Source organism: Pan troglodytes, chromosome 21, assembly GCF_028858775.2.
Source record: "Pan troglodytes isolate AG18354 chromosome 21, NHGRI_mPanTro3-v2.0_pri, whole genome shotgun sequence".
Classification (NCBI taxonomy): Eukaryota; Metazoa; Chordata; class Mammalia; order Primates; family Hominidae; genus Pan; species Pan troglodytes.
Window position 1 is genome coordinate 7810111 of NC_072419.2, and position 26156 is coordinate 7836266.

The following is a 26156-nucleotide window of genomic DNA, read 5'->3' on the forward strand; positions in this document are numbered from 1 at the left end:
CTCTATTTGTTTTTTAAGCACATTTGTTTGAGGGGTTTGTGTGCGAGGGAGGGGATATGTGTTGTATTTTGTTTTGTTTTTTGATTACTGTGAAATGAGGGACACAATAGTACTACCTCAGGGTTTTTCTGAGAATGGAATGAGATGTCAGCACATTGAGTGCTTAGCGCTTAGTCCAGCTCTTAGTAAAATACACAAAGGGGAAAAAAATCTGATCACCAGGAGTCATCTCCGTGGAAATGGGCGGTGAAAGCTGAGGTATGGCTCTGCCTCCTGGTCAGAGGCCCTGTCTCCCTCCTATGCCTTTCAGCCGTAGCTTCCTGCATGTAGCCCTCTTTGTTAGGTCATTGTGGCATGTCTTGCCTCTTCCAGCAATTTGTGCTCCTCAGTGAGCAAACTGTGATTTGCTAAGAAATATAAACCTATTGTGTTCCATTCTGCTGTACCCTTTCTGTGTCAGATGAGATGGTAGGCTGTCTTTTGCCACAACCAAAATGGCAGTTGTTCTGCCAAGGCTTAGAAATTGTGTGAGAACTTCTCCTTCAGGACCTGGTGGTTTTTTAATCAGGCCTGAATTTTACACATGCCTAGGGAGATCAGAGGCCTCCCTCTGATATGATTAAAAGGAAAGAAGACTTGAATTTACCCTCCCACCCAGCTTGGGCAGGCAAGCAGCTCATTTTTTACCCATGGATGTCCAATGGCCCCAACATCATTTGTTATTCCTTCATTGAATTACTTTTGAAACTTTGTCAAAAATCAGTTGTCTGTACCTCTGTGGATCTATCTCTGGATCCTTTGTTCTTTTCCATTGATCTCTATGTCTCTTCCTCTGTCAGTATTACTCTATCAGTATTGATTATTGTAGGCCTTAATATTGAGTAGAATAATTCCTCCCACTTTTTCTTCATCAAGGTAGTTGTAGCTATTCTAGGTTCTGTGCCTTTCCTTTTTTTTCTTTTTTCTTTCTTTCTTTTTTTTTTTTTCTTTGTTTGAGACAGAGTCTCGCGCTGTCTCAAAAAGGTTCAGGCTGGAGTGCAATGGTGTGATCTTGGCTCACTACAACCTCTGCCTCCTGGGTTCAAGTGATTCTCCTGCCTCAACCTTCTGAGTAGCTGGGACTACAGATGTGTGCCACCATGCCTGGCTGATTTTTTGTATTTTTAGTAGAGACGGGGTTTTACCATGTTAGCCAGGATGGTCTCGATCTCCTGACCTCGTGACCCACCCATCTTAGCCTCCCAAAGTGCTGGGATTACAGACGTGAGCCACCGCACCTGGCCTCTGTGCCTTTTCATATAAACTTTAGAGTAAGCTGGTGTATATCTATGAAAAACCTTGCTAGGATTTTGATAGGAGTTGCATTAAACCTATAGATTAGTTTGGGGAGAACTGACATTCTTGCTATGAACATGATATATCTTATCTCTCCATTTATTAATATTTAGGTTTTATTTGATTTCCATCAGTATCATTTGTAATTTTCAACATATAGATCCTGTACATAACCTTGTTATTTGTTTAAAGCAGAAAGGGAGATGATTATGAATGGCATTCTGTCCTTTGTTTTGGTTTTCAAATGTTCATTGTTAGTATGTAGAAATGTAGTTGATTTTCCTGTGTTGAACTTATATCCTGTCACCTTGCTGAATTCAATGTGTTTAGGATTTTTTTTTTTTTTTTTGGTAGATTCCTTGGGAATTTCAGGGTAGACTATCATGTCATTTGCAAATAGGGACAGTTTTATTCCTTACTTGCTAATATGAATGTCTTTTCTTTTTCTTGCCTTATTGCAGTGGTCAGGATGTCCAATATTATGTTAAATAAGAGTGATGAGAAAGAACATTCTTTCCTCGTTCCCAATCTTAGGAGCAAAGTATTCAGTCTTTCACAGTAAAGTATATTGTTAGGGGTAGGTTTTTTGTAAATGTTCTTTATCAGGTTAAAGAAGTTCCCCTTTATTCTTAGTTTGTTGAGAGTTTTTAATCTTGAATGGATTTATCATGTTGGATTTTGTCAAAAGCTTTTTTCTGCATCAATTGATATGATCATATGATTTTTCTTCCATAGCTTATTGATATGGTAGATTACACTGATTGATTTGTGACTATTAACCAGTCTTGCATGCCTAGAAGAAATCATACTTGGTCATGGCATATAGTTCTTTTTATACATTTTTAAATTCAATTTGCTCATATTTTGTTGAGGATTTTTTTTGTGTGTAAGTTCATAGGATATACTAGTCTATATATATATATATATATATATATATATTTTTTTTTTTTGGTGTAGTCTTTGCCTGGTTTTGATACCAGAGTAATACTGGTCTCATGAAATGGATTGGAAAGTATTCCCTCCTCATATATTTTCTAGAAGTGACTGTAAAATTGGTGTTAATTCTTCTTTAAATGTTTGGTAGAATTCTTCCTGAAATCATCTGAGCCTGGAGATTTTTGGTTTTTGTTTTTTTATTTTATTTTTTTAGAATGTTAAGTGTAATTCAGTTTCTTTAATGGAACTATTCAGATTATCTGTTTCATTTTGGCTGAGTTGTAGTTTATGGTTTTTAAGAATTGGTCTATTCTGAGTTGTTGGATTAAGTTGTTCTTAGTATTCTCTTATTATCCTTTCAGTGGCTACAGATCTATTGTAATATCTCCTGTTTCGTTCTTGTTATTGGTGACTGTGTCCTCTCTCTTTTTGTATTTGTCAGTCTCGCTAGGAGTTGGTCAGTTTTATTCATTTTTTTTGAAGAATTGACTTTGTTTCATTTTCTCTCTTGTTTTTCTTTTTTATTGACTTCTGTTCTTGCCTTTATTACTTCTGCTTGCTTTGAGTTAATTTGCTCTTCTTTTTCTAGGTTCTTTAGGTCAGAATTTTGGTTATTGATTTGAATTCCTTCCTCTATTTTGATGTAAGCATTTAGTGCTATGAGGTTTCTTCTCAGCAATCCTTTAGTTATATCCCACATATTTTCGTATGTTTTTATTTTCATTTTAATTCAGTGCTATATATTTCTTTTTTGTGACTTTGATCCAAGGATTTTCTAGAAGTATGTTGCTTAATTTTCATGTATTTAGAGAGTTAACTTTTTGTTTTGATTTCTGTTATGATTCCATATGGTTGGAGAACATACTTTATATGATTTCAGTTATTTTACATTTGTGAGCTTTGCTTTATGGGCCAGGATGTGGTTCATTTTAAAATACCAGTGTTTTAGGAAGCCTGGAGTCCTGCCCACTCTGTTACCTCAGCCTGCCTCCACACCTCAGCTGTGGCTCACGTCACTTGTCTCTCACAGGCAGAGAAAAAGAGGCCCAGGCAGGATGGGACAGGTGGTAGGGGCAGCCTTCCGAGGACCCCTGTGTTAGTGACAGAACTGGACCTTGAACCCCCAGAGCTCTGCCTGCCTGGACCAGGAACCTGGTTCATCCTCCCCATGGAGCCTTTGCCTTCCATGACCCTTCCCATGACACGTGATGAACACACAATGAAGCTGAGGGAGGGGTGAGGCGGGTGAGGACAGAGGAGTAGCCAGTCCAGGCCCTGTGCCCCTACACCCTCACCTCTTTCTAATGGGGTGGTAAACGAGGAGGGGCAACTCAGATGCCTAAGAAGCTTAGGCCCAAATCTCAGAGACAGCGTGGGGCTGTTGCCCCCCTCACCCAGGTCCAGCAGGCGGCCTGTTCCCCCACTTATAAACAGGCCAAGCGCAACGCCAGGAGCTATCAGGGCCGCCGCCATCGTTGCAGCCAGAATACCACTTCCAGGGTTCCTAGCCAACTGCAAGCAGTTGACTCTTCGTCTGCTTCCTGCAGGACCTACAAGAACAGTGAGGAGCTTCGGTCTCGTATTGTGTCTGGAATCATCACACCTATCCATGAGCAGTGGGAAAAGGCTAATGTAAGCAGTCCCCACCGGGAGTTCCCCCCTGCTACCGCCAGAGAGGTGGACCCACTCCGGATTCCTCCACACCACCCACACACCAGTCGGCAGCCTCCCTGGTGAGTACAGAGTGCCTAGCGGGAAGCCCATGCTTCTGTAGAGGGATTCCAGCCAGTATCCCATCCTGCCACTTGACCCCATCCCTGGCCCGTATGTGTTTTCAACAAAATGATCAATGTCTTGGGGTGCATGGAGTTAGAAAGTGGAGACATAAGTGGAGCAGTGAGTTCTTGAACTGCTACTAGTCACCCTAATTACCCAAAATCCTAAGCCTGCCTGATTTCTTTCTAGGGGCCACACAGAGCCCCTGAGTCTGTCCAAGGATCAGTGCCTCTGGGGCTTATGTGCAGTAGTCTAAGGTTGCTGCCCAGGTAATTCACAGCTAATTCATTCCAGAGCTTTTTGTCTAGACAGGGCCCTGGGCCAGTCTTTCTGAGAAAATGTAAACATGTAGAGGTACTAGCCCAGAGGAGATGGAGTCCCAGTGTCTTGCCCATTTCATTTCATTGTAGTCCCCCAATCTCGCTATCAACTTCAGAAGTTTTCCAAAATAGCATGGGATGTGAGTGAGTCACATTCCAAGGTTTTTGCAGATTAGGATGGCAGCATTAGGACTGGAGACTTCTGCTCAGAGGGAGGAGACAAGGACTAGGGGACCCTAGTCTCTAGCTGAGACAGCACTTCTCAGTTTGGAGCCCGTACTGTGATACCATACTGTTGGTAGGGATAAGGGACAGAGTTCACTGTGAGGGACATGAATAAGCACTTAATAAATGTAGACTACCATTGTTATTTTATTCTGGTTCGCAATTATATGCCTTTAGTTAGCTAAAAATGGGAAATCAGTTTAATTATTCCAAGTAATGATTGGCGTATCTCTTTGGCAAAATCTTTACCAAAAATATTGAGTCCTGTGAAGAGAATGGAGAATAAGAAAAAGTGGTTGAAAAGGTTGAAAATGGCTTGTCTGATATATCTTATTTTACCAAAGGGAATAGAGATAAGATGACCTGCCTGAGTTCGCCAGCCACTAATAAAGAGGCAGAGCCAGGGCTGGGGTCTAGGTGTCCTTACTCCCTGCACAGTTCTCTGGCTGTGATGTAAACAGATGTGATCTAACCACCTTTCCATGGTGGAAAGATTTAAGAATAAGCCCTGGTCAGAAGTCAAGTTGGGAAAAAATTTTAGACCTGAAGTAAATAGTAATTCTCAGCTTTATTAGACCCAATGCCCATTTCAAAACAAGTATTCTGTGAAATATCCCTTACTATATTGAAATGGAATTCATAGGTATTCTAACTTACCTCATGCACATTTCAGAGGAAATCAGTATAAAGTCCTAACGATAACATAAATTAGAAAAAGAGAGTAATTGATAAGATGATGATGTGTATTCCATGCGTAGGTGCCTGAGTACACTGGAGAGCATGGATGTTTACACCTGTATGTGGAATTATCTTGAATTCAACAGTGACAAAAGCTGTTGTATACAGATGTATTATGTCAACAACTCAAATACCACAAAACTCTGTTGCTGTTACTAACATGACTTTTTTGAAATGGTAAACAGCTGTTAGGAGAATTGCAAACAAAATAGTGATTGAATATTGTTTCTTCAGTTATACCATAGTTACATTCCTGGAAAAATGTGCTTGTTTTAAAGTAGTAGAAAAAAATACTTTGTGTTCATATATAAAATGGCCTTACATTCAGATAATTTATTTAGGCTTTACACCTCCATGAGTATCTAACAAGACATTTGAAAATTGTGTGGGATGCAGGTCATTCTTCATTTCGTGAAACTCTACTATGAATTGTAGAACATCCAGCATCTCTGGTCTCTGCCTGTAAATGCCAAGAATGCCCTCCAACTACTATGACAAGCAAAAATGACCCCAGGGCTTGCACTATGGCACCTGGAGGCTATGCTTCCCTATTTGGGAATCATAGACGTAGAGTATAGAATTGTGAAAGTAAAAATCCTAGCCTTGGAAGAACTGAGAGAATGAGAAAATCACCATGTTGCAACTTCTGCTGAAATAATGTACCTAGTCACAAATTGTCAGTGGTTGATAAAACTATTAAGTAAAGGTTGATAGGGGACTTTATAATAGGTGGATCTGGCAAGTAGCATCTGAACCCACTGGTTAATCTTAACGCTAAAAGTGGGATAGCCAGATACTGTTTTCTAATATTATGCAATAGTAAGTTCACAGCAACCTCAATCTAGATCTAACTCCCAGTTTAAAAATATGAAGGACAGAAGAATGAGTCAAACAGGTGCATGAGGATACAACATCCAAAATTGGAATATGGAAAAATTATATAGGATAAATTGACCTTGTTTTTTCAACAAATAAATTAATCGCATGGGGAGAAAAGGGAGAAGGAGGCTCTTGTGGAAAGAGTCATACCAACTAAAATGCAGTGTTGGACCTTGTTTGGATCTTGATTCAAACTAATTCAAAAAATTATTTTTCAAACATTTGGGGAAATTTGAGCATGGACCAGGTATTAGATAGCATTATGAATTACTGCCAGTTTTGTTAGGTGAAATAATTCTGCTTATGTTAAAAAAGTCTTTATCTGTTAGAGATATACATTGAAGTATTTAAAGGTGAATGATATGTCTGGGATTTACTTTAAAATAATTTCAGCCCCTGCCAAAAGAGTAAGGTGTTGGGGAGGGGAAGTATAAGTAAAATAAGAATGGTGGACTATTGATAATTATTGAAGTTAGGCAGGAATACACACAGGAACTCAAGATACTATTCTTACTATTTTTTGGTATGTTAAAAAATTTCCTTAATAAGGATTTTTTATTAATACCAGTTCTTCACGTAGTCCTCCAAAAAATAGAAGAGGAGGGAATACTTCCCAGCTTCTTCTGTGAAGCTAGTATTATCCTGATACCAGTACCAAAGACATGACAAGAAAACTACAAGCCAGTATCCTTTATGAATACAGATATGAAAACCCTTAACAAAGTACTAACAAACCAAATCCAGCAACATATACAAAGGATTATATAACATGACCAAGTGAAATTGATTCCAGGAATGATTGATTTAACATCTGAAAATAAATCAGTGTTAATATACCATATCAATAGAACAAAGGAGGCCAGGCGCCCAGTGGCTCATGCCTGTAATCCCTGCATTTGGGAGGCTGAGGCACAGGAATCGCTTGAACCCGGGAGGTGGAGGTTGTAGGGAGCTGAGATGGCGCCACTGCACTCCAGCGTGGGCAACAGAGACTGCATCTCAAAAAAAAAAAAAAATACAACAAAGGATAAAAACTACATGTTCATCTCGATAGAGAAATAGCATTTGACAAAGTCTGACACCCTTTCATGACAGAAGCATTCAGTTAGCCTGGGAAATATAGTGAGAACCTGTCTTTACAAAAAAAATTAAAAATTAGCCAGGCTTGATGGCATATACCTGTAGTCCCAGCTACTTAGGGGGCTGAGGTGAAAGGGTCACTTCAACCTGGGAGGTCAAGGCTGCAGTGAGCTGTCATCACACCACTGCACTCCAGCCTGGGCAACAAAGTGAGACCCTGTCTCAAAAACAAACAAAAAAACAAAACCAAACAAAAGCAAATAAAAAACCAACAAATTCAGCAATAGAAGGGGCTAGGCATGGTGGTTCACCCCTGTAATCCCAGCACTTTGGGAGGCCAAGGCAGGTGGATTATTTGAGGTCGGGAGTTCAAGATCAGCCTGGCCAACATGGTGAAACCCTGTCTCTACTAAAAATATATAAATAATCTGGGCATGGTTGTGCATGCCTGTAATCCCAGCTACTCGGTAGGCTGAGGCAGAATCGCTTGAACCTGGGAAGTGGAGGTTGCAGTGAGCCGAGATCACACCACTGCACTCTAGCCTGGACAACAGAGCGAGACTGTGTCAAAAAACACACACACGAAAAGAACAACAACAAAAAACAACAATAGAAGGGAATTTTCTAAAGCCAATAAAGAGCATCTACAAAAAGCTCACAGCTGACATTCTCCTTAATGGAGAAAGATGGAGTGTTTTCCTCTTAAGATCCGGAACAAAGCAAGCATGTTTGCTTTTGTTTTTGCCACTTTTATATAACATTGTACTTGATATTCTAGCCAGGGCAATCACTCAAGAAAAATAAGGGGTATCCAGATTAGAAAGTAGGAAGTAAAAATACCTCTATTTGTCAATGACATGATATCTTGTATACAGAAGATCCTAAGGAATCCTCCGAAAAACAGAACTAAGCAAGTTCAGCAATGTGGCAGGATATAAAATTGATATCCTGGCTAACACGGTGAAACCCCGTCTCTACTAAAAATACAAAAAATTAGCTGGGTGTGGTGGCAGGTGCCTGTAGTCCCAGCTACTCAGGAGGCTGAGGCAGGAGAACGGCGTGAACCCGGGAGGCGGAGCTTGCAGTGAGCTGAGATTGCACCACTGCACTCCAGCCTGGGCGACAGAAAAGCGATAAAAATCAGTTGTATTTCTATACATTAGCAATGAACAATCTAAAAATTAATGAAATTATCTCATTTATAACAACCCCCAAAAGAATATAATACATAAAAATAAATTTAACAAAAGAAGAATTGTGAAAGATTTGGGAAAGAATTGTGTAAGATTTGTACAGTGAAAACTGTAAAACGTTGTTGAAAGAAATTAAAGATTTAAGTAAAGGAAAGACATTCTGTGCTCACGGCTAGGAGGATTAATATTAGCCATACTCCCCACTTGATCTACCTATTCAGTGCGATCCCAGTGAAAATCCCAGCAGGTTTTGGGTTTTTCCCCCCAGAAATTGGCAAGCTGATCCTACAATTCAGGTAGAAATGCAAGGGAACCAGAATGGCTAAAACAATCTCAAAGAAAAACAAAGTTGAAAGACTTCCAGATCCATATTTCAAAACTTATTACAAAGCTTCAATCATCAGGACCGTGTGGCACTGGCATTAGGATAAACATATAGAGCAAGGAAATAGAATTGAGAGTCTAGAAATTAACCCATACATTCATAGGGAATTGATTTCAGCAAGGGTGCCAAGACAATTTAGTAGAGAAACCATAGTCTTTTCAAATGGTGCTGGGACAATTGGATATCTACATGCAAAAGAATGAAGTTGGGTCCCTTCCTCAATTACCTCTAAATGAATCACACACCTGAGTGTAAGAGCTTGAACTATAAAATTTCTAGACTAGAAATAAGTCTACCTTGGGTAGTCTTATTCCCTGACCTTCAGTTAGACTGTGGTTTCTTAGACACAATACCTGGGAGGTCAAAAGCACAAGCAGTGAGAAAAAATAGACAAATCGAACTTTGTCAAAATTGAACTTTGTCAAAATTAAAATATTTTGACAAGGATAGTATCAAGAAACTGAAAAGATAACCCAAAGAATGGGAGAGAATATTTGCAAATCAGATATCTGACAAGAAGCTTGTATCCAGAATATATAAAGAGCTGTTACAACTGAACAATACAAAAGAAAACTCAATTTTAAAATGTTCAAAGGATTTGAGTAGATATTTCTCCAAGGAGGATGTACAGATAGTCCATGAGCACAAGAAAAGGTGTGCAACAACATTGGTCATTAGGGAAATGGAAATCCAAACCAAGAAATAGTATTATTTGCAATAGCCAAAAAGTAAGAACAACCTAAATGTCTATCATTTGATGAACAGCAAATATGATATATGCTTACAACTGAATATGGATATTACAGCAATAAAAATGAAGGACTTATACATGTTATAATGTGGATGAACCTTTAAAACATCACGTTAAGTGAAAGAAGCCAGTCATAAAAGACTATATATGATTTATTTATGTGAAATGTCCAGAATAGGCAACTTTATAGAGATAGAGAGCAGATTAATGGTTGCCAGGGTGGAGGTGGAAGATGGGAAAGCAGGAATGAGGAGAGACTGCTAATGGGTACCAGGTTTCTTTTTGGGGTGAAGAAAATGTTCTGAAATTAGAACATTTGCATATTCTGTGAACATCTAAAAACCATGCATTATACATGTTAGCTGGTTGAATTTTATAAGTGAAATGTATCTCAATAAAGCTATAAAAAATGGGTATTTTACAAAAGTCCTAGACTTGGCTTAATTGGAAACATGAATATATAATGATAGAAATTATTTCCTTCAGATCAAACCATAGTCCAAGAGAATCGATAATAACTGCCCATGACTGGGGCTTTTTTTTTCTTTTTAATATTTTTTCTTCAGCTGAAGAGTGGTTTGTTAGTACCTAAACAATATTTTAAGGACTCATCATCATACCAGCAAACATGATTTATTTAAAATTAGCTACTGAATGCCTTCCCCCTAAGGAAGAAGGCAAGGATAACCACTCTGACCACTCTTATTCAGCATACTACTAGAAGTTTTAGCCCGCACATTAAAACAAGAAAAAGAATTATCATACAGATAAGGAAGGAAGAAATAAACCAGTTTATATATGCAGATGACATAATGATCTACATAGAAAATCCCAAGGAATCTACCAAAAATAATAATAAAAATAAGTTTGACAAGGTTGCCAGATACCAGATTAACATACAAAAGTTAATTGTATTTTTATATACTAGCAATAAACACGTGGAACGAAATTTAAAATACAGTACTGTTTATAGTTGTTCAACAACTACTCAGATAGGCTGGGCACGATGGCTCACGCCTGTAATCCCAGCACTTTGGAGGCCGAAGAGGGCGGATTTCCTGAGGTCAGGAGTTCGAGACCAGCCTGGCCAACCAACATGGTGAAACCCCATCTCTACTAAAAATAGAAAAATTAGCCAGGTGTGGTGGCGCACGCCTGTAATCCCAGCTACTCGGGAGGCTGAGGTGGGAGAATCACTTGAACCCAGGAGGCAGAGGTTGCAGTGAGCTGAGATCGCGCCACGCCACTGCACTCCAGCCTGAACGACAGAGCGAGACTCCTTCCCAAAACAAAACAAAACAAAAACTAAAATAACTCAGCTATAATTCTTTTTTTTTTTAATTGTTATACTTCAAGTTTTAGGGTACATGTGCACAACGTGCAGGTTAGTTACATATGTATACATGTGCCATGTTGGTGTGGTGACCCATTAACTCATCATTTAACATTAGGTATTTCTCCTAATGCTATCCCTCCCTCCTCCCCCCACCCCACAACAGGCCCCAGTGTGTGATGTTCCCCTTCCTGTGTCCATGTGTTCTCACTGTTCAATTCCCACCTATGAGTGAGAACATGCAGTGTTTGGTTTTTTGCCCTTGCAATAGTTTGCTGAGAATGGTGGTTTCCAGCTTCATCCATGTCCCTACAAAGGACATGAACTCATCATTTTTTATGGCTGCGTAGTACTCCATGGTGTATATGTGCCACATTTTCTTAATCCAGTCTATCATTGTTGGACATTTGGGTTGGTTCCGAGTCTTTGCTATTGTGAATAGTGCCACAATAAACATACGTGTGCATGTGTCTTTATAGCAGCATGTTTTATAATCCTTTGGGTATATACCCAGTAATGGGATTGCTGGGTCAAATGGTATTTCTAGTTCTAGATCCCTGAGGAATTGCCACACTGACTTCCACAATGGTTGAAGTAGTTTACAGTCCCACCAACAGTGTAAAAGTGTTCCTATTTCTCCACATCCTCTCCAGCAGGTATAATTCTAACAAAACTTGTATAAGATTTTTATACTGAAAACTACAAAATGCTAGTGAAAGAAATCAAAGAAGATCTAAATAAATGGAGAGACATAACATATTCATGGATTAAAAAATCAGCATAGTAAAAATGTCAGATACTCCACAAATTGATACACTATTTTAATGCAATTCCTATCAAAATCCCAACAAGAATTTCTGCAGATATAGCAAGATACAGCAGATAATATTTATATGGAAAGGCAAAGAATCTAAGATAGCTATAACAATTTTTTAAAAGAATAAAGTAGAAGAAATCATTCTACCCAATATTAGGGCTAATTATATAGCTAAAGTAATCAAGATGGTGGAATTGGCAGAGGGACAGACATATAGATAAGTAGAACAGAATAGTGAACACAGAACTAAGACCAGCCAACTTTTGACAAGGGTGCAAAAACAAGTCAATGGAGGAAAGAATGTCTTTCAGTAGATGATGCTGGAGCAATTGGATAATCACAAGCAAAAATATGAGCCTTGACCTTAGCCTTATATAAAAATGACCTCAAATTGGATCATTGATTTAAATGTAACATACAATACCACAGCACTCCTAGAAGAAAACACAAGAGGAAATCTTCAGTATCTAGGGCTTGGTGAAGAGTTCTTAGATACAGCACTAAATGCACAATATTTAAAAAGATGCTAAATTGGACTTCATTGAAATTTAAAACTTTTGCTCTGTGAAAGACCCTGTTAAGAGGATAGAAGCATAACCTACAGTTTGGGAGGCAATGCTTAGAAACCATATATTCAACAAAGGATTCATATCTAGATAAAGAACTCTCAAAATCAACAGCTTAAGAAACTATCTGATTAGAAAAGGAAAAATGAAGGCCAGGCATGGTGGCTCATGCCTGTAATCCCAGTACTCTGGGAAGCTGAGGTGGTTGGATCACCTGAGGCCAGGAATTCGAGATCAGCCTGGCCAACATGGTGAAACCGTGTCTCTTCAAAAATACTTAAATTAGCGGGTGTGGTGGTGCATGCCTGTAGTCCCAGCTACTCGGGAGGCTGAGGCAGAGGATCACTTGAACCCGGGAGGCGGAGGTTGCAGTGAGCTGAGATGGCACCACTGCTCTCCAGCCTGGGTGACAGAGCAAGACTCCATCCCCCCCCCAAAAAAGAAAAAAATGGAAAAATGATATGAAGAGGTAATACACTGAGAAGGATGTACAGATGGCAAAGAAGCAATGAAAAGATGCTCAGCATTGTTAGCCATTAAGCTAGGTGAAATGCAAATGAAACCACAATGGGAGTTTCACGCCTATTAGAATAGCCAAAATTAAAAATAGTGATGATACTAAATTCTAGAGAGAGTGCAGAAAAACTGGATCATGTACACTGCTGGCGGGCATGTCAAATGTTACAGCTACTCTGGAAAATCATTTGGCAGTTTCTTAAAAAACTAAACGTGTACTTAATAGTTAGCTCCAGGAATCACACTCCTGAACATTTATCTCAGAAAAATGAAAATTGTGCCCACAGAAAAACCTGTACACAGATGTTCAGAAGAGTTTTATTTGTAATAGCCAAAAGCTGGAAATAATCCGGATGTCCCTCCTCCGGTGATGAATAGTTAAAGGAACCGTGGTATATCCATACTGTGGAATACCACTCGGCAGCATAAAGGAATGAACTGTTGAAACACAGCAATTTGGTTAATCAGAGTCATTATGCTGAGTGAAAGAAGCCATTCCCAAAAGGTCACATATTGTGTGATTCCACTTACATAACATTTTTAAAATGACACAGTTATAGAGGTGCTAAACAGATTAGTGGTTGCCAGGGGTTATGAGGGCAGGGCTGTAGGTGTGGTTATTAAGGGGAGTAGCATGAGGGAGATCTTTGTGGTGGTTTAACTATTAGAGGAAACTGAGTGAAGTATATTGGAACCTCTTGTGCTGTTTTTCCAACCCCTGTGAATCTTTTTTTTTTTTTTTAGACAGAGTCAGCCAGTGTGGAGTGCAGTGGTGCGATTTCGGCTCACTGCAGCCTCCGCCTCCCGGGTTCAAGCAACTCTTCTGCCTCAGCCTTCTGAGTAGCTGGGATTACAGATGCCTGCCACCACACCCAGCTCATTTTTGTATTTTTAGTAGAGACGAGGTTTCACCATGTCGGGCAGGCTGGTCTCAAAATCCTGCCCTCAAGTGATCTGCCCACCTCAGCCTCTCAAAGGGCTGGGATCACAGGCATAAGCCCCTGTTCCTGGGCCCCTGTGAATCTTTAATTATTTAACAATAAAAGGGTTTTTAAAATTTAGATGCTGAAGAGCCACTTAGATTCTTAAGTCCATGGTATTTATTCAGCTCTGTGTAGGGGGACAGTGGATCTAGCCCTGAGTGTTTCATAAAGGCCAGTGAGGCCTTTTGTCCTGCTCGCTCATATCATCTAGTCAGGGATGGGCAATGGACTGGGAGCACATAGGGAAAGGAATCTGAGCCTTACCTGAAGGCTTCCCCAAGGAGGGGACTGACCACTAAGCAGGCTCCTAAAAAATAAGGAGGAGATGTTAGCCAGACAGAGAGTAGGGCAGAAAGGGCGTCTTAGCCTGAAAGCCTGTCCTGTGCAGAGCCCTGGAAGGACAGGCAGTGGAGCTAGAGCCAGGCAGGGGTCATTAAGTGGGTTGCTGAGACCAGGTCAAGCTTCCCCACTTAGGGTAAGGGAAAGGATACAATACTCCTTATCAGGGTAGAAAATTACCAAGAAGTGATGTGGGCCTCAGTTCAGTGAATCTTTACTAAGTGAAGGCTCTGAGTCTTTGGTCTGAGGAGGCTTTGGGGAACATGTGGATATTCTACTAGGCCCAGAAAATGAGAAGGATACCAGCCAAGCACTGGACTGCTGCAGGTCCAGCAAGTCCTGCCCCAACCTGGTTTTGGTTGGCAGAAACCTCTGGTCCTCTATCTCTGGAGTTTACCCCACTTTTGACAGTACGACCACTCAGTTATTTTTGTCTGATGCCAAGATTACTGGCTTTTTTCAAGCGCATGTTTTCTTTGCTCTGTGTTTTCACCCATTGCTTGGACCTGTGCATTGTACATTTTTGGTGAGTCCTCTATTCAGCAAATGTTTTTCTCTGTGGGTTCAGGGATCCTAGGGTTGGGCCCCTACTTCAGAGGCATGCACTTCCCCTGTGGCATGGGAAATAGGTGAGTTAGAGAGATAGTTGCTGTTACAGAGGTTAGCACAGAGATACTTCATGAGTATCCTGGGAAAGGCTACTTGGAAGTGCTGCCTGAGCTGTGTCTTCACCAGAAAGGGAATTATTTCTTAAACTCTCTTTCTGCCTTTTCATGTGTCTGAATTACTACATAACAGATTTTTTTTTTTTTTTTTTTTTAGGGAGAAGGTTGTTCCAGGCTGAGGAAACAGTAGGTTAGAGGCATGAAGGTCTAAAAACATGGGGCTGTCCCTGAACTTTAGCTGGACAAAAATGATTTGTCTGGAATCCTAGCATATACCAGCTATGGAGGGTGGGGCCAGATTTGGGGAAGCCCCTGATGTGAAGTACATGAATCTCCCTGTGGACAGTTGGAAACCACTGAAGGATTCTGAGGGCAACAGTGCCTTTGGCTAAAGAGCCTGGTGGGTTGGAGAGGATCAGGCAGAAGATCGAGCTTGTCCCTCCTCCATACCGCTCTGAAGGAAGGACTTGGTTCCCTTCCTTCCCTGCCCCACCTCTCCCCCCACGTCAAGGAGAGTATTTTGCGGCAATTAGAAACACAGGCTTTGGAGAATGATCAGCTGGGTTCAAACCCTGAGCTTACACCTTTCCCTGTCTCAGCACATTTAGCCTCTTGAAGCCTCAGTTTTCTGATCTGCACCTTGGGAATAATTATAGCTGTCTCAAAGGTTTTGTAGGATTGAATGTGATCATGGATATCACATGTTGACATTCAATAAATATTCAGTGGTCTAGTAACTGGCTACTGGAAAAAAAATATTCAGTGGATGCCCATTCAGGTAGCTGGCAAGGATGAGAACAAGTTTGAAGGTGTAATGAGTAGAGGGTCTCTCAAAAGAGAACCTTGTTTTATTTTTTTTAAATACCTACCATCTTCCCCCCAAAACAGATTTGATGTAGGATTAGGTGTGAGAGTGTCAGCCCAGAGGGGGTGTTGGGCAAGTATTTAGGCCCAGGCCCAGGACATTATGGACATTGTTTCCGTTATCATCATCATCATCATCATCACCCTGTGTTGAGGACAGAAGTAATTTCCCTTTCTTGGCTGTTCACCATGCGTTGGCCTGTGAACCAAGTGTGTTAATTTATGGTTGCTTATCTTCTGGACAGCCCTACAAGAAGATCAGTGGCATCCCCACTTTACAGGGGAAGAGACAGTGGCTGAGGGAGGTAACGTAGTTTCTCAGCGTTATCTCGCTGGGAGGGTGAGCACTGGGATTTACCCCGAAGTGGGTCTAACTCAGCAGCTTATGCTTTTCCCACTGCAGCTGTCAGCGTTAGTTCATGTAATAAGCAATGTGGTGTACAAATTCAATGTAGTGTAGACTGATTATGGAGAAGCCCATCCCCTTTCTCCTCTTCAATTAAGTCTTTCTGAGGCAGACCTGTTTCACAAGAGTAAGGCACTGAACTGGAGAGGTGGTTGGAAGAGGAGGCAGAATGTTTAGGCGGCTTTTTCTTAGCCTCTAGCAAATTGACAGCCTATCAGATCTCCCCTCTGTAATCACCTCACCTGCCTCTGCCCCCACTCCCTGCTTATTCCTTGGCCAGCCCCATTTGTCCATGAGCTCAGATAGCTGTGTTGACCCTGATTTCTTTACTACAGCTCCCATCACCACCACTTTGCTCAGCAACCAGGCACTCACACTTCCACCTTTTCCTTTCTCCCTGAAATGCCCAGTTTTGGGGTGAGGCCACAGCAGGAAGGAGGCAAAAAGCAGCACAGCAGCTGGCCTCTCTGGCTGCTGCAGAGTATTAATTATCCCATCACTGAACACCCTTGGCTGGCGCTCGGAGCAGAAATATCAGCCTCTGCTCCTTCCCATAGGACACAGTCCAGTGTCTCACCCCTCACCTTAAACACTCTTGTTTTGCCTCTCTCACACCTGGAAATTTCCAAATACAAACTAAAGTTGGAATTGTCTGCCCTAGAGCGTAAGGAGACTTGTTTCCCTATGTGTGTAGTGATGTATGGCTGCAGCTTGTCGAAAGATTCTGGGTCTGCTGTGATACTGGGTGCGTCTAGGCTAGGAGTATAGCTAGAGAGGACATTGCATTGTAGTGGAAGATTGGAGGTGGGCAGGTCTTTTCTACTCCTGAGAAGTCTAGGAAAGAATTACTGAAAACAACCATCTGTAAGGAAAATATTTTTTTATCCAGCCTAACTTTTTATTGTCATTATAAGTCTAACCTATTTCCTTTTGCTTCATCTGTCCTCTGATAGGAGACTGTATGCCCCAAATCCTGCTCCATGTTTTGTAAAAAACAGTTTTTTCTATGCTTAACCAGCTTCTCTAAAAATAAATCTTTAGATATAAAGCTCTTATTTATGTCATTCTGAATTCATTTTTAATCCCAACCAATCTGTATCTTTACATATTTTTAAATGTTCCAAATAGTTTGCATTTTGCATTTTCTTTTTAAATTTCATAATCCATTTACTAAAGTGCTAAACATAACTCTTTTAGTATCTGATATTTCATTTTGCTAGTATGCTGTGGTTTATATAACTTCTATGGGGTATTTCAAGCATTTCTAATTTGTGATTAGTACAGCTATGAACATCCCTGTGTATTAGGGTTTTTTTCCTTTTACTTCCTTGAGTTATATTACTTACACTGGAGGACCTCAAACTTTATGTTCTCAGGAACCCTCTAGCACTCTCAAAAATTATTGAGGACCCCAGAGAGCTCTTATATGGGTTATATGTAGCAATATTTACTGCATTAGCAGTTACAAATGATATTTTCAAAATACACATTTATTCATTCATTTAAAAATAAGCCCATTATGTGTTAATATAAATAACAAATTCCTATGAAAATATCTCTTCAAAACAAAAAATTTAGTGAGAAGAGTAACATTCTTTTACATTTTTGCAAATCTCTTTAATGTCTGGCTTAATGGAAGACAACTAGATTCTCATTTCTGCTTCTGCATTCAGTCTGTAGGGGATATGTTGTTTTCATTGAAGCCTTTCACATATCAGTTGTTGGAAAAAAAGAGGACTAGTTTAATAACCTTTTCAAATAATTCTAGATATTCTTCTTTACTGTTAAACCAACTTGACAAGTAGTAGTTTTTGTAAGGGTTAGTTGTAATGTGGAATCTGAATCCATACCAGTGAACTTTTTATATATCTGTTACATTAAAATCTGCTGGTCTATCATGCCATTTGAATGGACCTTTTACCCATGTATAATACTATTATAGAAGATCGTGTATTTTGGTCATTTGGAAAATACTGATTCACTGAGATATGCAGATCTGCTCAAAGTTGACACATCTTATTATACAATATCATTGCTAATTTTTGCTTGAAAACTTGAATTTTCTCATTGGCAGTAAATAGCATTCATTATTTTCCTTGAAGTAATGGGCTCACATCCTTTTGGAGAAAATGTCCGCTATGTAGCCAAGTTGAATAAGCATGGTTTGTCATTCTTTCAAGTAAAAACAAAAAACAAAAAACTGTTTTCTTTGAAAAAATGACTGCTTCAGCCTGCAGCTTGAACAACTGCACAAGTACTTTTCATCATGACAACCATTTTGCCTCTGTGTGCAGTAGAAGTGCTTTATGCAAGGCCGGGTGTGGTGGCCCACACCTGTAATCCCAGCACTTCAGGAGACTGAGACAAGTGAATTGCTTCAGCCTAGAAGTTTGAGACCATCCTGGGCAACATGGTGAAACTCTGTCTCTATAAATTAGCTGGATGTGGTGGCGTGACCCTGGAGTCCCAACTACTTGAGAGGCTGAGGTGGGAGGATTGCTTGAGCCCAGGAGGTGGAGGTTGTGGTGAGCCATGATCACACCACTGTACTCCAGCCTGGGCAACAGAGCACGACCCTGTCTCAAAAAAAAAAAAAACAAAAAAAGAAGTGCTTTATGCCCATTTCTCACTTCACGCAGAATATTAAAAAGACATATTCAAAGATTGAAATTTTACAAAACTTGACAATCTATACCTCTTCATCAAGTACATTCTAAAGTGAAGCTGGATGTGGGTGAGTGAGTGGTAAGGGAGGATGCAATAACTGCCAGGTTAGTGCTGCTGCTTTGAGTCATACTATGGCATCAGCAGTTCCACCCACTGTTGCTTTTGCACCGTCAGTGCAAATGTCAACACAGCAAAAAAAAAAAGCAAATAGCTTCTGAGATAAAATAGTTTTGACCTCATGGTACAGGAGTCCATGAGCCACATTAAAATTTTTTTTTTCTCGAAGTTTACTAGACATTTGGATTTCATCTTTTGTGAAGAGGTAATCAAATCTCTTGTTCATTTTTCTATTGGCTTGTCTTTTTATGACTTGTTGGCATTGTTTATATAATATATTCTGAATTTAAGTCCTTCATTAAATATATGTATTACAAATGTCTTCCTCCCCTCTGTAGCTTGCCCTTTTACCCTGTTAATGGTTTTTTTTTATTATCGTTAAAGCATTCTTAATTTTTATGTAATCTAGCTTATCAGTGCTTTCCCTTTATGTTTGGTGCTCTTTTGATTTTTGTTTAAGAAGTCTTTGCCTTATGCCAAGGTCATGGAGAAATCCTCATATATTTTCTCCTAGAAGCTTTAATGGTTTACCTTTTATGTTTAGATCTATAATCCATTTAAAATATTTTTTATATGTGGTGTGAGATTTATATTTTTCCATATTGATATCCAGTTGGTCTAGCACCATATTTTGAAAAGATTGTCCTCTACCTATGTTACTTTAATAATTTAATTTTCGTTTTTCATTACTTGTGCAACTATTCTCTATTCTTAAAATTTGTTTTCATTCCTTTCCCCTTGGAGTCACATAATATCCCTTTGGTTTTTTTCTGTGGATAGCAAAGTTCAATAACATTTATACAGCTACTGTTTATTCAGTGCCATTGATTCCAGACAAATGCTGGGCATTTAATCCATGTGCTCTTATTTAATCCCCTCAACAATTCCATGAGATTGGTAAGGGCTATCCCCATTTTGCAGGTAAGGAAGCTGAAGTTCATGTACAGTAAGTAACTTCATCACAACAGTAAGAAGCAAAAGTTGTGTTATAATAGTAAATTATTGAATTCTACTTATGGGACTCAGGCACTACACTTTTGTAAGCATTCTCATTTAATATGTATAACAACCCTGTGAAATAGATACTATTGTCTGTATTTTACACAAGAGAAAGCTAGAGCTTGGAGATTTTCCAACTTGCCCTGGGTCACACATCTGTGAAATGGTGAGGCCAGAATTTGGACTTGAGTCTTATGCCCAAATCAATCTAAGTGTCCATCATGTGCCACTTACTGGGAATATGTCATGAGTTGTGGACCCAGCCTTCAAGGAGCTCACAGTTGATAGGGGCTAATTGCCCTTTTCATTCCAGATCATAAATCTTTTTAAAACAATGGTAGAAGTATGTCTGAGATCTGCTGAAGCACATTAAAGAGTGATTAATCTGAAGGATAGAGGGAAAGTTTTCAGAGAGATGATGCCTGATGAGCTAAATTTTAAAGGACCAATAAAAGTTCTGTGGTATTGAGGGTAATTGACTTTTATGGCAGAGGGAACGATGGGTACCAGTGGGGCTATGAAATCATCTTGTAGAAGTGGGGGAGTTTTTGTTTCACTCATGTCAGCATGTGAAGGGAGAAAAGATGAACATGAGGGCCAAATCACAAGGCCAGTATGTGCTAAGAAGCTGGATTTGATCCATGGGGTGATGGGAGCCATCAATGTTTTGAAAAGTTACGTGGTTGGGACTCGGTTAACCACGGATTTTTTTTTTCCTCTTGAAGAATCCCAGTCATATTCTGACAGTGGACGTGTTAACATGGTTAATATTTATTGAGCTTTTACTGTGGGCTGAGCAGTTACATTAAATGTAAAGTATATGTAAAACAATATCTTTTAAGCCTCATAAGAGAATGAGGTAGATGCTCTTGGTATCTCTGTTTTATGCAAAAGAAAACTGAGGCAGCAAGAGCTTGACTTGCCCAAAGCAACACTTCTTATGAGCATTGGAGCAGGATTCAGCCCTTAGTATTTCCAACTTTTGACACATGTATTGGCAGTTGTTTCAGAAGAAATGAGCTTGGCTTGGATTGCTCCAAGAACAAAGAAATGAACTTGGCTTGGATTGCTCCAAATACTGGTTTGAACACAGTACAGCAGTGGAGCAGAAACAGAGGAGATGACACCATGGGGTAAGCACAGTCTGGTGCATATAACCCATGGGGCCAAGATCAGGAGAATGGGAAGCCACTGGACAGGTTTTACAAGGGAGGGACTTCATATTGTTTACATTAAAAAACAAAATAACCTTCTGGCTCCTTTGTAGAGATGGATTATAGAGGGACAAGAGTAAAAACAGACCCAGAGAAGAAGCTGACACAGGCAGCCAGGCAAGAAATAATGGTGGTAGGTGGTAGACTATGGTGGTATATAAGGCAGGTGGCTCTGGGGTATATTTGGAAGTATACCTGACAGGACTTGCTGATGGGTTGGCTTAATGAAGGGAAGAAAACTCAAGGACGATGCAAGTTCTTTTTTTAGCCTGTCATTTCTGATTTGGGGCTGCCATAACTAATGCTTCAGTAGACATACTTTTATGCAACTTGGAGCACGTCTCTGAATGTTTCCTTAGAATAGATTCCTATAGAATTACTAAATTAAGGACCAAGCCTGTTTATAGAGATTTTGATACAGATTGCTCAGTTGCCCTTCTAAACAGTTGTGTTAATTGACATTCTCACTATGTTTCAATGTCATTTCCCTATCCTTACCAATGCTGGAGTCAGTCTCACTATTCTTCTAAATTACTTAGAAAAACATTGTCTTCATAACATCTATAAGCTAACTGAACTCAAAGTGTAAGGCCAGTAAAGTGAGGAAAGTGTTTGCAGCATATGTGTGCATCATAAATTGCCACAGATGAGTAGCTTAAAACTGCACCCACTTATTATCTCATAATCCTCTAGGTCAAGAGTATGGATTTGCTTGGCTCATTCAGGTCACTGGCAGAATTCAGTTCCTTGCGGTTATAAGACTAAGGTCCGTATCCCTCTCCCTCAGCTCCGTAAGACCTTCTGCATTTCTTCTCATGTGTCTGCCGCCTTTTCAAAGCCAGCAGTGCTGTGTTGAGTCTCTTCTTGGGCATTCTTCTTCCTCCACAATCCATGTTCTGTGCTTTTAAGGGTTCCCGTTTATTAGATTAGCCCACCGAGATAATGTCCCCTTTTGAGGTCAACTGTGCCATACAACGAAACAATCACAGGATTGCTTTCTCATCACATTCATAGGTACTGGGGATTAGGAGTTGTGGAGTCTTGAGAGGGGATCGAATTCCATCTACCACAATCTGTTCTCTGGCCTCTCAAATGTGAAATATATCTTTCTTCCCCTGAGGTTTCCAAGAGTCTTAACCCGTTACTACATCAACTCAGTCTAAAATCTTATCTAAGTTTCATTAGCTTGAAGGACCAAGATCTAATCATCTCAGTCAGGTGCAGTTGAGGCTCCTGAGCACAACTCCTTTCAATCAGTTGACCAAAGAAACAAGTTCTTTGTTCCCATCATATAGTAGTGGAGTGACAGAGGATAAGAAATCTGTGTTTTCTAACATAGAAAAAAAACATGTGCATGAAAGTTATTAAGTACAGTATTATTTGTAGTTACGCATGCATACCCCAGAAACATCAGTGCTTGCAATAGAAAATTAAGTAAATTTTTAAAATTTGCTTCACTTGAGTATGTATTACTTGGCCATTAAAAATGTTAATAGTAAAGACAACTTAGGAAATACAGCACCTATGTGGAGGAAAGCAATGAGATCCAAAATGATATAGTATTGTTACAGTCACATTAAAACATGCTTATGAAACAAGACATGAAAATAATGCAAAAGTAATCATTGTGTTAGAGTCAGATTATGGGTGACATTTTTCTGTTCTGAATGCTTTACAATTTTTAGCATAATTTATGTATATTTTTTCTTTCTCTTTTTCTTCTAAAAATCTTTGATCACTTAGCTTAAATGTAGCATTTCCCAACCCTTCTCAGTCCCTGGTTCAGCTTTGATCTCACAGGATATCCTTCAGGGTAAGGAAATGGAAAGGTTTATTGCTCTGTTTGCTCAGGGCCCTTTGACCAGTGCTTCTCTTGCATATGTACACATATACTTCTTTGCAGTTATCAGCATCTTCATTTCCCCAATTCTAAGTTTCCACTCTTAGCTGGACAAAGTTAATAAACTCAGACACCAAAATTTCATGGCTGAATTTGTACTCTGACTGGGAAACAGTCTACCCCCAAATCAGCAGGGTCAGCTTACCTGGGAGCTTGTGAAAAATGCAGAATCTGAGGTCCCACTCCTAGTCTTCTGAATGAGAACCTGCATTTTAGCAGGATCCCCCACTGACTCATGTGCACCTGACAGTTTGAGCAGCACTTGCCTAGGTGGTTCAAACAATGCTGTGGAATTAGGGATTAGGGTCTGAAAATATTTAGGTTGTTGATACTAGCTGTGCCACGAAACCACAGCTGGCACTCCAGAAGCCTGGTGTGCAGACAGTGTTCACACCCAGTGATCAGCCACAGGTACAGATTAGCAGCTGGGAAGGCAGCCATGTTGGCATTCTGTACTGATAAAGAAGGTTCTGGTTCTAGAGTAAGCACATGCCATCCTGAGTTTCCTATTCAGTGCAGCCTTACAGAATGCATAGAGTAAAGCTATTTGAGAATATGAAAACTCCTCATTGAGAAAGCAGATTGGAGAATAGCAGAGTTTGAAGTACCGCTAAATGGTCAGTGAATTCACCGTTGTTCCCCTCTGATATCCTGCAGTCCAAATTCAAGGAAACCCAAAGTGAGGAAATGAACATTGGCGTGGACGGAGAGTGTTCCAGGAAAGGCCTGCACTTCTGGCTAAAGGAGCAGGGAAAGGCACTACAAATGCTCAGAGAGAGTGGGAAAAATCTCCCGTGTTTCTTTTTCCTTTTCTCCATTCGTTTACATCCCAGCCTGCAGCAGTCTGCAGACACCTAAAACTGAGGAAGAACCTTCCTTTCCAACAAGAGGACCTGTGGTCTCAAGAGTATGAGACAAACCACTGTTGCTTTTTTCTTCCCTTTGTCCTCCCTCCACTTGATGTTGGACACAGGCACCATTGTAGGAACTACATGGCAGAGCAGATAAAGCCCCAGCTTTCTGATCAGAGGACCCAAAAAGGAGCCTCCCAAGGAAATGGAAAGTACTGCGTGGCCACAGAGCGGGAGGAGCTCAGAAAGCACCCCATAAAGTTGTTATGGCCTTACCTGCAGCTGTACATAAGTGAACCTGATTCTAAATAGCATATCAAAGACTTTAGAATATAAGTACAGGAGAACTGGCTCTTCAGGTCCCAGACTGACAACTGGATAGCACATGCATGGTGGAGACCTTAGTAGCATTGTAAAGCCTATACAAACAGAACTGACATTGAAAGCAAAACTTGGAGCCCAAACTTAACTAGGTTGATTGCCTGCTAAAACAAAAATATCAAGATTCTTCCAAAATTTTCAAAGTATCTGGAATAAAGTCCAAAATTACTGGGCATAAAAGAACCAAGAAAATTTCAACTCTGAAAAAGACAACAGATGTCAGTATTAAGATGACACAGATGTTGGAATTATTTGACAGGCTTTAAAGTGGCTATTATGAAAATGCTCCAACAAGTGAGGGCAAACAGTCTTGAAATGAATGGAATGATAGACATGTCAGCAAATAAACAGAAGACCTTAAGAAGAACCAAGTGGAGATTTTAGCACTGAAAAATACTGTAAGAAAATTTAAATCTCACTGCATAAATCAGTAATAGAATGGATTTGACTAAGGAGTCAGTGAACTTGAAGATAGGTAATACAAATTATCCTATCTGAACAACAGAGAGAAAAAAAGATTTTAAAATAATGTCTGAGGGACCTGTGGGGCAATTATAAAAGGTCTAACATTGGGGCCACTGGAAGAGAAGGAGAAGAGGAGGAGAAAGTGCAGTACAGAAGTCTTTAAAGAAAGTAATGGCTGAAAACTTCTCAGATTTGGCAACAGGCATAAACCTACAGATTCAAAAAGCTCAGCAGACCCTAAATAGGATAAACCTAAAGAATTCCATGCCCAAACGTATAATCAAACTGCTGAAAAGATTAAAAAAGAAGTCTCGAAAGCAGTTGGAAAAAAACAACTCATTGCTTAAAAAGAAACAAGAATTTGAATGGTTATGAATTTCTCATCAGAAATCTTGGAGGCCGGAAAGAAGAACAGCATTCTTAAACTATGGAGAGAAAAAGAATTGTCAACCCAGAATTCTATATCCAGTGAATATTTCACCTTCATTTCTAAAGGATATTAAGATATTATTAAGAATATCTTAACAAAGAAACTAAGAGAATTCATAGTCAATAGATCTTCTCAAAAGGAATTTTAAAAGGAAGTTCCTCAGACAGAATGGAGATGATACCAGATGGAAACTTCAAACATCAGGTATAAAAGAAGAGTGGTAGAAATGGTAAATATGTGGGTAAATATAATGGACAGTTCTCTAAAATAGGTTTCATAGTTTTATTAGTGTTCTCTTAGAGGGACAGAACTAATAGGCTATATCTACATATATATATATATATATATATATGTATTGGGGAGTTTATTAAGTATTAACTTATACGATCACAAGGTCCCACAATAGGCTGTCGGCAAGCTGAGGAGCAAGGAGAGCCGGTCTGAGTCCCAAAACTGAAGAACTTGGAGTCCGATGTTCAAGGACAGGAAGCATGCAACACAGGAGAAAGATGTAGGCTGGGAAGCTAGGCCAGTCATGTCCTTTTCATGTTTTTCTGCCTGCTTTATATTCTCTGGCAGCTAATTAGATTGTGCCTACGAGATTAAGGGTGGGTATGCCTTCTCCAGCCCACTGACTCAAATGTTCATCTCTTGGCAACACCCTCACAGACACACCCAGGATCAATATTTTGTATCCTTCAATCCAATCAAGTTGGCACTCAGTATTAACCATCACACATCTACCCCTTGTCAACTTGAACTGATACACATTTCCTGAGATCATACATAATCTTCAAATAAAGCCAAAATAAGGTCATAATTACGCCTAACATAATACAACTCTCCTTCGTACAACTAGAAACTCACCAATCCCCAACCCAAATACTATTACATAAAGTTAACAATACTTAAATGCTGATACAAAGTCAGTAAACCTTATGTCACATGATAAAGGAGAAAGGAAATAAAATGAAGATGCTTTCTTAATACAAGTGTATGCATGCACAAACATGTTTTTAACAAAA

General features: G+C 39.7%; 1 protein-coding gene across 8 annotated transcripts in view; it reads left to right on the forward strand.

The window, feature by feature from the left end:
- Positions 1–26156, forward strand: part of PSMF1 (proteasome inhibitor subunit 1) — a 53635-nt gene that overhangs the window by 17173 nt on the left and 10306 nt on the right. For all 8 annotated transcript variants that reach the window (XM_063803321.1, XM_063803322.1, XM_063803320.1 and 5 more), the window contains one exon: positions 3819–4004. In XM_063803321.1, the coding sequence (XP_063659391.1) occupies positions 3819–4004 (186 nt within the window). The remainder of the gene's footprint in view (positions 1–3818; positions 4005–26156) is intronic.